Source organism: Chinchilla lanigera, unplaced genomic scaffold, assembly GCF_000276665.1.
Source record: "Chinchilla lanigera isolate Chin_1 unplaced genomic scaffold, ChiLan1.0 scaffold00037, whole genome shotgun sequence".
NCBI classification, from domain to species: domain Eukaryota; kingdom Metazoa; phylum Chordata; class Mammalia; order Rodentia; family Chinchillidae; genus Chinchilla; species Chinchilla lanigera.
Genome location: NW_004955438.1, coordinates 11,742,150 through 11,754,224, shown reverse-complemented (window position 1 = coordinate 11,754,224; position 12,075 = coordinate 11,742,150). Strand labels below are relative to the sequence as shown.

The 12,075-nt window shown below is 44.8% G+C and overlaps 1 protein-coding gene across 4 annotated transcripts in view; it reads left to right on the top strand.

Moving 5' to 3' along the window:
• Positions 1 to 12,075, top strand: part of Foxn3 (forkhead box N3) — a 405,623-nt gene that overhangs the window by 371,961 nt on the left and 21,587 nt on the right. For 2 of the 4 annotated variants that reach the window (XM_005390271.2, XM_005390270.2), the window contains exon 5: positions 5,605 to 5,670. The exons of 1 other annotated variant lie outside the window; for it this stretch is intronic. In XM_005390271.2, coding sequence (XP_005390328.1) covers positions 5,605 to 5,670 — 66 coding nt within the window. The remainder of the gene's footprint in view (positions 1 to 5,604; positions 5,671 to 12,075) is intronic. One more of the 4 variants, XM_013517169.1, reaches the window with a different exon arrangement.

Here is a 12,075-nt window from a genome sequence, read left to right as displayed (position 1 = left end):
GTCCAAAGAGAGTGGTGGTACAGTGAGGTGTGTTTTTATCTAGGAAAAAAAAAATCAGTCTAGAAAGACTTTAGTTTATGTATACTAATATGAAAGGTTGCCAGGATATGTTATAAAGTGAAAAAGTTTTTTAAGTTGCAGAAAATATTTTGCAGATACAGTAATTTCCCCTTCTCATTGTCTACAGAGGGTGGCTCCCAAGACCCCCAGGGGATACCTGAAACCACAGATAGTATGAAACTATATCTACTGTGTCTTTTCCCATATGCATGCCTACTTATTCTAAACCTTAACTTATAAATTAAGCTCAGCAAGAGATTAATAACAAAATAGAACAGTTATACTATAATAAAAATCATGAAATATTTATTTTGAAAACTGTCCACTTAGTACTTCAACCTGTGGGTAACTGATACCGTAGAAAGCCAACTTCAGCTAAGGGGGGACCACTGCAAACCTGTTTCTAAAAACAGATTCGTATACCTGAACGTAAATAGATGTATGTAGGTATCTCTGAATATACATAAATGCTTGTTTTTTTGTTTGTTTGTTTTCTGGTACTGGTAATCGAACTCACGACCTTGCACTTGCTAGGCAGGGGCTGTGCCTCTGAGCTAAATCCCTAGCCCCAAATGCTTGTTTTTACGTAGGCAGTTTCTAGCCACATGTACAGAAAAAGAATTAATCTAGGAGTGGATTTATGGAGAAGGCATTTATTTCTCAAATTATGTCCAACTAGTAGGTTTTTAAAAAAATATTGATCGTGCATTATTTTTACAAGTATTAAAATAGGAGGAAAACTTCGACTTTTAGTAATATATAAGAATAAGCACTACAGCAGCTCTTCTCTTTAGAGAGGAAGAAAAGGAGATTGACTGCACCCATCTAGGGCCACAGGGTGGGACAAGGGTAAAGCCATGTCAGACATTCTAGCAGCGATTTTAGAATGCTTTCCCATGGAAGAAAAGGCTTCTCTTGGGCTGCCTGGTGTTCACACCAGGAGCCAAAGAGGATCCTTCTAGTATTGATCTGTGTATCCAGGAGGGCTGTGCTTAGCTTACTGGATGGGGAAAGAGGTTTGGTTGATTACTTCCATTTTCATTTACCTGTAAATGTGGATATTGAACCCAGATAGCATTAACAAATGAAAGCAAAAGAGATGCCACTTTGCAAGAAGTCTTTGCAAACTTGGGGTAGGCTATAGTTTCTTAGGATGCAAAAGCACTGAGCTATAAAAGAACACATTCATAACCTGGACTTCCTAAAAATTGAAGACTTCTATTTATTGAAATATACTACTAAGAAACTAAATAAATAAGCCAAGGGCTGAGAAAAAAATATGTATGTCATAATAGAATTATATTCAGAATATTTAAAGAAGTCTTACAGCTGACTATTAAGTTGGACAGCCAATTAGAAAATGGGCAAAGGGCTTGAACAAGCTTTTCCCAGAAGAAGGCATACAGATGGCCAACAAGTTCATGAAAAGATGCTCAACGTCATCTGTTACTAGGGCAGTGCAAATTATAAAATACAATGATATACCACTAGATGTCTAATTTTTTTATATTGGTACTAGGAATTGAAGTTGGCCTTCACACTAAGTAACATGTCCAGTCTCCTCAACCTTTTTCACGTTTTATTTTGAGAGAAAGTCTCACTAACCTGTGCAGGTGGGTCTCACACTTACTCTTCTGCTCAGTCTCCCAGACCAAGTGCTGGGATTATGGGTGTGCACTACCACACCTGGCACAGGTGTCTAAAATTTGTTTAGACACTGACGGTTTCAATGTTGGCAAAACTATGCAACAGGCAGCGCTCATGATTGGCACATGTTCTTTGGAGAATGGTTTCACAATTTCCTATGAAGTTACACATACTTTTACCAGCACTTACTGAAGGAAAATGAAAACATCTCCCAGAAAACTGGTACAACAGTTCACAGCAGCCTTTTTCCCCCTATTATATCCAAAACTGGAAACAAGTCAAATGTCAATTGACTGGTGAATAGATAAACAAATTGTAATTTATCCATTCAGTGGAGTACTACTCAAGAATAGCTCTAAAGAACGAACTACTGACACTGCATCATGGGTGAATAACAGAAAGCGAAGCAGGGGTTGCCCAGGGCAGGAATAGGTACGTATGCAGTGGTTTGCCCGGGAACTTTGGAGTGGTGGAAATGTATTTCTTAGTTGTGCTTTTCATTTTGACGAGGGTGATGGTAACACTATTATAAAATTGGTCAGAACTCATCAAACTCTATACTTCAAATGAGTATATTTTATTTTTATTAGTATATGTTTGCAGTATACAGTGATTACATTTATCGTGGGAAATTGGTTCATGTACATAATATATCAATTCATTTTTTCATCTCCTGCCCCTGTCCTCCATTTGTGTTCCTTCCAGCTCTTGATCCCCTTCCCATTTGCAAAAGCTCTGTTGTCATCATTTTCCCCCTTCAGTTTTTTTCCCATCCCCCTTCCCTAAACCTAACCCTCTCCTCTTTCTCCATCTCATTCCTCTCTCCATTTGAAAACAATCTCCCTACTTTCTATTTACCTATCTTCTATATATACAGAGAGAGACAGACAGACAGACAGGGACAGAGACCAAGAGTTTCTCTTTAAGGGAAACCAGGCAATATATAAGCTTGTGCTTCTGATTTATTTCTCTTAATATCATGGTCTCAAGTTGTATCCATGTACCTACGAATGCTTCCAGTTTATCTTTCTTTATGGCAAAGTAGTAAATTGTGTATAAATACCACCTTTTCCTTTTCCATTCATCTCTTCATGGTAATATAGGCCATTTCCAAACTTGGCTATGCATGTATTCCAGTAAAGTGATGACTTTGACTCTTTGGGGAAAGATACCTAGAAGAGGAATAGCTGGGTCAAAGGGAATTTCTATTTGTAGTTTTCTGCGGAATCTCCATACTGATCTCCGGAGTGGTTGTGCTAGTTTACATCCTCACCAACAGTGTGAAAGAGTTTCCTTTTCCCCATACCCTCACCAGGCTTTGTTAATATTTGATGTCTTGATGATAGCCATCCTTTCTGAAGTAAGATGGTGTCTCGATGCTTTAATTTGCATTTCAAGTGAGTGTATTTTATGTTGTGGAAATCATCCCGCAATAAAGTTGATATTTAAAAAGTTGCACTCACTGGATGTCTGGGGAAGGGCTGGCATGGTAGGGCGTTAGTGTGCGTGATCACGTGGCAGGTTTGTTTGCCAGTTCGCTTGCCATGTGTCCCCTTCCTAGCCCTCCTTTCCATTCTGTGCTTAGGAGCTGATCCTTTGGAAAGGGAGAGTGGAAATATAGGAATGCGTTATGAGTGAGGTCATGAGAGAGATGTGTGTTACCCTTACCCAGAATGCCACGGGGCCAGCATGCGTTCCCTCAGGCATCAGGCATGACAACTCTGGTTAGAAGGAAAGATGGGGAACCTGTCCTTTGGTGTTCTATGCTTGCTCACTTCGTGTGTTTGTTGGCTTGGGTGGGCATCATGGTGGCAAGGGGTGGGGTGCATTATTCTAGAGTAATTCCCAAAGCTTAGCTTCCCCTGTGGGAATGCTGCTGGTGCACTTTCCTTTGAAGGCTCTCTTTCTGCATTATACCATTTATCTGTTGCCCCTAGACTTCCTCCTGAGCTCTACTCTCTCTTCCAAGAGTACAGCATTTTCTTTCATTTGCTAGCAAATCCAGGAGGAAAGGACCGCTGACTTCTTACCTGTGTTTCCTCTTAACCCAGCAAACATTCAACCTCAGGTCACATTTGCATTCTTAAAGATGGCAGAGAACCTTTTCTTCCTGAGAAGAAACTGTGTGTTTCTTGGCTCCTCCCTGAGAAAGAAAAGGGTCCTTTCCCAAAAGGAGGAGTAGGCGCGGGAAGGCTGGGAGCTTGCCTCTTGGTACCAGTGGTAACTACCAGTGAAAACGCTGAGACTCCGAATCCTGTTCCTGGCAACACGCCCTGTAGGGAGATGAGAGGGCTAGAGGCAGTGGACCCTGGCAGCAGTGAGTAGAACCTGAAGCTGTTCGGTTACTCATACAACTAGCATATATAAATACCAGTGGGGAGGGATGACTGTTGTAGGAATTTCACCCCGAGAGTTGCAACATAAATTAATGTACCTGGTTCTGCTACAGTGCACTTATTAAAATAAACTTTTACTGCATTATGGAGTGTATGTAACAGGCCTCCTGCAGGCGTAATAGAAAAAGGCCTGCAGAGTAAAGTTCGTTTCCTTTTTTTTTTTTTTTTTTTCCTTTTTTGAGACATTGTCTTCTGAAACCAGCATCATCTATATTATTAATCGCTTGTGGGCCTTTATACCACATCACATTACTCCCTTGGAATTAAACTACACATATAAAGTATGAAAAATGTACTTTTTAAACAGTAAAAAAGTAATTTTTTCACATAATACCCCAAATAAAGTGCCATGGAGCCATTAGTAGTAAATTGAATTTTTTGGTATGTAATTTGTACAAAAACTGACAAGCGCGAGCCCCTTCTCCCTCGTCATTAGTCACTGGGCTGAACGGACACAGAGGCAGTAATCTGCAAGGGCAGGCATTTTGATGTCGACTTCAATTGCACACTTCATTTATTTGGACAGGGCACAGGCGGCAGCTTCTGTCACGCGGCATCACGGCACTATTAGCGAATTTCGCCCCAGGGCAGCTGGGACGCTGTGCTGGGGCAGATGTTCTTTTCAGCCTATTCAGTGACCATTCTTGGGGGTTGTTTACTGTTGCCATGGTGACCTTCATTTCCATAGCAGCAGCACTGCTGTTTCTCAGAGGAAAATGAATTTAGTTATAAAAGGATAATATTTTTCTCTGTCTCTATATAACCTGCCATCTGTCAACTGGTGGATCAGGAAGGATTCAGAAACCTATTAAGAATTATAGCAATGAAGTGATGAGTATTTTGGGGGGGTCCATATTAAAAGCAATCATAGATATGGAAGCAAATACTGTGCCCTCAATATCAGAACTTTAATTTTTTTCTTTATATTTTAAGTCTTCTTTAGATGCCTTTACCCTCTCTACTGCCGCACATAACCTCATAAAATATAATTTGCATTCTGCTGACAAATGGAAGTGACCAAATGTCTTGTTTGTATCTCACTCAGTGCAGGTATATTTAATGCTTCTCTTCTTGGGGCTGTGAGCTTTCCCCATTTCATTAAAGATTCAGGCGGCTGAACTTCCTCTTGTCACCACCTCTTCTACTCCTCACCCAAGGGTGAGAGCCAAGGGGGCGTGTAGGTCAGCAACTTAGCGGCAACATACTGTGCAGTCACAGCATCCACAAAACGGAAGAACTCATGCTCACCTGACAGAGAAAACTTACTAACACGCCCCTTGAATCTCACTCTAAAGTGCTTTTCTTCCTTTCACATCCTCCTAATAGTAAGACAAACACCTTTAGGATAGCTCATCTAGTCAGTCCTTAGATTTTTTTTTTTCTCTATTGTACCTATTCATGATCTGTAACTTGCAGGGGGAAAACACACACACACACACACACACACACACACACACCAGCCCTGTTGTAAATAATGTTATTTATTGGTTGATTTTTCCAGATCCTGACATTGATGCTGCCAGTGCCATGATGCTTTTGAATACTCCCCCTGAGATACAAGCAGGTTGTGAGTAGATATTTCTATAGCCTACAGCACCATAGTTTGTGGACTTAACCTTCTTGCTCATATACCAGGCCATAGGCAAACTAATGCTAACGTAGACTTCCCCTTGTAGCGTTACCTTAAAAACTACATATGCATTTAAACGTGCATCCATGCGATTATATGAATGAGTGCATAGATGCGTTTCTGAGATGAGAAAGTTCTGATACAATTTTAGGGCTTACAACTTGGGGACAGAAAAACAAACCTCATAATGACCCCAATGGAAAGATCTTCCTTTCTCCTGCAAAAATTGTTCCTCTGAGCTTGTGGAAGAGGCTCTTAATCCAGTCATTTAACCATAATGGAGCCTAGCAGTACTAATCTTCAGAAATTTCTTTCCTTTCTGGATCTTACTAATGTGAGGCTGCTGTTTTGGAAAGTCTGGCGTGCTTAGGCTTATACTAGCCTTGAAATGAAACCGTGACACCTCCTTGTGTCATCTTAAACAGCCTTTTAGACTGTCACAGAGAGAAAGGCCTGGCTGACTTAGCTAAGTGGAGTTCCTCCTTCAGCTTCTGTTGGCCATGGAGTAGCGTCAAGTTGGAGATCATTTTTTTCCTACCTGGACTTCATTTCTTTTCCGTCTGATGCCTTTTTGCATCTTTAGAGCTAGACCAATGTCGTTTTAGAAAGTTTTCCTTCACAAAAGATTAAAAGTTGACCTTCAGTAAAGATTATCTGTCCCTCTTCTAGACTTGAAGCTTGTACCTCTGCCGACATCCCACACCCAACCAGAGCCCTGTTCAGTGGGCAGGTAGCAAGACTACCACGGTCTGCCCAGCTTGTCATCAGGACCTAGATTCATTGCGGTCTATTGATGAAACATGCTGGTGTGGAGATGGTGACCTAAAGCAGTACGCATCACTACGCCATTGGTGGACACTGGTCCTCACCTTTGTAATTCCTCTGCCCATTTGGGCCTCTGGCTCTCTGAGGCTCCTTTGGCCTCCTGAGCAATGAGGATGCCCTACATTTGGAGATAAAGTGTTTCCCACGGGAAAGCACCCATCCTCAGACCCCCAGCAGGTGTCACAGTGGACTGATGCGGGGTCCAGACCACCCTGCGTAGCCCTCCACTTTTCCCAGCCTTGCTGATAGCTTTAGGAAATTTGGTTGCTTCTTTCTTCCTCTTTTAAAAGACTAAAGAAATATATCCAAGAATTCTTGGGGAGACTTGATCCTCGGCCTGGGCTGCCCTTACCTGGCCCTAACAGTGCAGGAATCTCGTTCTCCCTTTGCTAATCGTGGCTTGCTAGCATTTGGAATGTTAGTCTGCCCAGCAAACACCACTGCTGAGCTCCTGTGTAACTGGTGCATTTCTATGCAAGCACTTAGCCTGGAATGTGGCTTTTAAATGATATTCAGTTTTTAGAGAAATACTTAAAAACATCCATTCTTAGATGGCATCTCAGAAAAAGTACAACCTGGTTGTAATCAAGTTACAGGCCGAAATGATTTCTAAAATCAAGTTGCATAACCTGTCCTAGTGGAAACACTGATTTCATCAGAGCCATGCAAGGTTTGAGCGCCTTCCTCAGTACCCAGCCATTGTACATCGGGATCATTAAGTTTAAAACGTACATATACTTCTAATGAACTGGTTGCTGAGGTTAAGAGGAAAATTAGGGATGATGGAAAAGCCAAGGGGATTGATTGAGCATTCACAGATCCTCAGCAGCTCCCGTGAAATTCCCTTATTACTGGAGTCTCGGCTACGGGTGGAAAAGGAAAAGCGGTGCTCCTGATTAGCCTAGGCCGACAGGTTAGTCGCTGTGAATGTTCTCACCTCCACCCTCTAACTCCCAAACTGTAAAAATTCTCCTTCCACCATATACCAGTCCGGTGTACATTGGAAGGCTGAAGTTGAGAATTTGGAAAGCTTAAGGTTCCCGTTGTGAAGCTGTCGGATCACTGGGGAAGGCTGTCTGAGAAAGCTAGTACGACTGGTGAGAACTCCAGGAAGGCCCCAGCCTGGTGGGGGTTCCCACCCCCCGGAAGGAAAGAACCAGGGTGCCTGTGACAGTCCCAGAAAATGAAGTCATAGACAGGAGCAGAGAGATGTAAGCGTGACGTCTGAGGGTAGGGACATCTTCATGTTCATCTTCCCATCTGACGTCTAGTGCTGGCCTAATATCCAAGAGGTCAAGTGCAAGCATAGTCAGTGGGCAGGGTGTAACGCCCCTAAAGATTGGAGCAGTACCGTATGAGGTAGTGAAGATACATCAAGGGTCTGCTGTGTGCACCTGGAAAGCCAGGTGGCCGATGTTCAGCCTCCCAGTAGAGCCCGCGGTGAGCATCTCCAGCAGTCGAGCCCCGCTTTCAGCCAGAGCGTCCTTGCTTCGCTGTCCTTGCTCACCTTCCTTTCCTGTTACAATGCACCGTGTTTCTTGCTTTGAGGTTTGAGGCATTGCCTTGCCCTCTTAAGAGAGAAGCGTTACAAAACTAGAAGGATTTTCATTGGCACATGTTAGGTAGGATGATTATATTCATCATAGAGAATTTGTACCTGTATATGATATAACTTGGTTTCTTTTCCCATTCCCCTACCCTCCCTTCAACCTCTCTTTCTCTCCTTATTTACAAAAGCTTTGTGTTGATTTTTTTCCTTCAAAGCTAGGATGATTAAGCCACCGTTCCTGGCCCTGCCAGTAGGGTCCCAGGCTAGAAAAGGAGACCTGATTATTGGGTAGAAGGTTTAGGTGTGGATCTTACCAGGCCTTTTCTAGGTTCCTGCCTGCTCGGAGTCAGCCTGTGTCCTCCCCGGGGACTGAGGGTGAGCTCCGTTTGCAGGGCCACCTCGTGCAATGCTTCCTGTAGCTCCTTGGCTTCCCCTCTCAGGCTGCTGGATGCCCTTGTCTGAGCAGCGTCTGCTCACCTGGCGTCTCTGCCTCTGTGCACTCCCAGAAGTTAGAGGCTGGCTTGAAAGGTTTTTCCTTTGTCCTTGCCCTTTGTAGCCACTCCACTTCAGGTCACCAGGTGGCAGCCACTTAGATCTTTTCCTTTCTTCCTTTCTTTTACTCAGCACCTGCAGAATCAGCTCAGGGCCAGTGGACCAGGCACTGTCCAGGTCTGGGGCTGAATAGGTCCTGCAAAGGAAACCATTCAGAAAGCTGTTGGACGCAAGCCTCTTTCTGTCTCTGAAGGGCCCAGGGGAGCCCCATGCACCCTGCATTGCTTGGGCTGGAGCCCCGCTCCTTTCAGACTCATGTTTCGCTTCCAGTCAGGCAGTGGGGTGCAGCTAATGAAAACTTCGGCTCCTACAGTTTGTCCCCCTGGCAGTACCCGCAGTGCACGTGACATTAGCTTTTTCAGACTCTGCCAGTTTACAGCGTGGGACACATTCTGCAAGGAGAGCTATTATGTCCCACGTGCTCCCTAGGACACTACTTCAGAACAGTCAGTGCAGGGTGTGTATGGCTGGCTCAGTATCGTCCTAACTTTGGATTATGCTTCAGAGTCGGTTCCATTCCCCAGCCCACCCTCCCCGAAAGATTTCAGCTTCTGGTACCTCCTTTAGGCACCTGCCATGCAGTGCCCCTTTGACAAGCCCAATGAGTCATCTTTAACCCCCGTGGAGGAATTGTTATTAAGTCAGGAGAAGCCAGATCACCATTACTCATCTTCAAAGGCTTATATAACCCCTGGTTGGAATGTTCCCACAGGCAAACTCTGGATAATAAACAAAACAACTAAAAAGGACCTAGGGGGAGGAAGGCTGGCGTTCCATGCCCCACCTGGAACTGGGGTATGTGTCAGCCTCAGCAGACCCAGCAGAAGACAAGCAGCCGAGAAATAGGTCCTCTCCCCAGCCTGCTTCCAAGAGAGCAGGTGGAAAGGCTGCCTTTCGGAAAGGGGAAGATTATAGGAGTCACCTGCTGCTCGGCTTATGGCCTCTGGTAGAGTTAGCCAGGGCTGCCCTCTCAAGGCAGCGGGAGGAGCTCCGGGGTTAATTTTACAAGTGAAAAATCAAGTGAGCTCTGAATCAAGAGGGAGGCTGGAGACGTGCTAAGAGACAAACGATGGTGCAGGAGGGTCTGTCTTATGCCGCAGGCCTTTATTTGTTGTTTTTTAAGATTCCCCAAATCACATTATCCTATTAGATCAGGGCCTCTGCAGTGATTGGTGCTGCTTGATCTGGCTGTTTTTATGTGTGTGTTGCTTTCTTGCTGAAGTCAGCAAGTTTAGAGTCACCCTGTAACTTCAGAGATCACCAGGGAGCCTTGGGGACTCCGGTGCTGAAGTCCTTGGCACCTTACCCCACCAACTGGAAAGCTCCGTCCCTGCGTCTCCGTTCCCATAAAAGATGCATATTTAACTGGTTTACAAAGAAGGATGATGCTTGAGCCCTGGGCGCCTTCTGGTGAGAGCCACAAACCAATTAGAGGGCGATTCACTGTGCAGTTAGTTGTCATTGAGCTAGGCAGAGTTTAGCTGCTTTCAGTGCATTGGGTGGGGCGGGTTTGCTGTGAAGGTGTTGGTATTTAAGTGTCTTGATGTGCTCTGAGGGAAACAGAGTGAAAGGAAGGGAAAGAGTAGATGTGCTGATAGGCCAAGGGCTGAAGAATAGACTCCTGTTCCCACTGAATCCAGTAAAAAGCAGGGGGAGATGGACACGGAATGCCTTTCTCAGGCAGAGTTATTTTACACTAGCCATGATGCATTTTTCACAAGCCACATTCCTGACACTTGGGGATGGGACAGAAAGGAGAAGAGACGGGACAGTCAGCTGGCTTCTGGCAGTCAGTGAGCAAATACAAACACATCTACCACCTCCACATGGAGAGCGCTGCCCGGGAGCACGGGAGGCGCCAGGATAGCAGAGACAGCTCTCGGGGCAGCTCATTGGAGAACAAGCTGCAGGGCTCCGAGCAGGAGCCCAGGACCCTGCTGGAAGTCTTGTGGGGTTCAGAAAATAGCTCGGGAGAACTCTGCCGTGCTTTGGGATCACTGTGTCCATGAGATTCTCTTTAAAGTGAATACAGTTCATTAATCAGGAAGATGTTTTAACAAGGAAAGTCACAGCTAATTACAAAAAGCATAATATAAGCGATAGAATTTCCCCATGTCCTGACCCTCCTAAGCCTCATTATATGTAATTAACAAGGTCACTGGAGAGGTGATGTGGGATGCTGGAGGGTGATTATGATGGTGGTGGTGGTGGTGTACATGACCAGCCAGCCCCTGAGCTAAGCAGTTCCACTCAAAGCCTTCGGCCACTGCAGTGTGCGTCTTGCTGGCAGGTTTCAATTAGGTGGAGCGGCCACAGTTCCAGTCTCCAGAGGGGGCTTGGTGTGAACTGGCTTCCTTTGCATTTCCCTCCTTGTTGGGTGCCCCGGTGCTTGAAGGTTTGGGCACTGAGCTGAGGACCGTGTGATGAGGTGCTGTCCTCAGGCTGCTTTTCTTCTTTCATAAGCATATGACTCCTGGCCATGCCAGAGAGGAGAAATGCATGTGCTCCATGACTTGCATGTGCCATCTTCCACTCCAGGGCTCCTCCGTCTCTGTCCAGGGTTGGAAGCTGGGGCGTTTGTGACTGACATAAAACACACAAGGAGAGTTGAGCGTCACAAGAGCTGTTCAGTCAGCCACCCGGCCACCAGGAAGACGGCTAGTCCTGTCTTGTTGGTGCGGCTTTTGTCTCATGCCATACGTCTGGGTTTCCAGCTCACCTAAAGTGCAGAATGCTCAGCCCCCTGAGAATTCCTCTGTGGACAGTGATGATGTTGACAATGATAACACTGATAGCTAACACACAGGTTGTAAATGCAAGTGCCTCTAGTAAGCCAGTGAAATCTCCTAGTACCTGGAGAGGTAGACTTTATTTTGTTCCCACCTTACTTTAGGAGTTCCTTAGAGGCTTGGTAGTTAACAGAGATAACACCCAGATGCAGGGTGGTCTGACCGTAGATCTTGGCTGTCAGCTACTTCAGTGCAGGTCACTTTCCTCTTCCAAACCGTTTAATGGTTTTCCCAAGTCCCATGGGCTGACATCTAAATGTATCCTATTCCTACTACTATTATGTGCTGAATGTATCCTATTCCTACTACTTTTAGTTTCTTGTATGCATTGTGCTTAAAAAAAAAAATGAAATCCAGGTATTTGTATGTGCTCCTGCTGTAGCTTAGAATTCCAGTGTAATTGGCCCTGCTTGCAGGAAGTCTTCCCAGGTACCCCTATACACCCACAGCCCATATAACTCTTACCATGTCGTGCTTTCGGTGTCTCAAATTCTCTAACTTAACCATAGTTACTCCATGTCCTTATCAGCTGATCCAACTAATACATAGGAAGACGCTTGGCAAAAGTTTTAATTAATTGATGTGGTCTGTGTATGGAACTGTCACCATTTTTCCTGACAAGGGTCA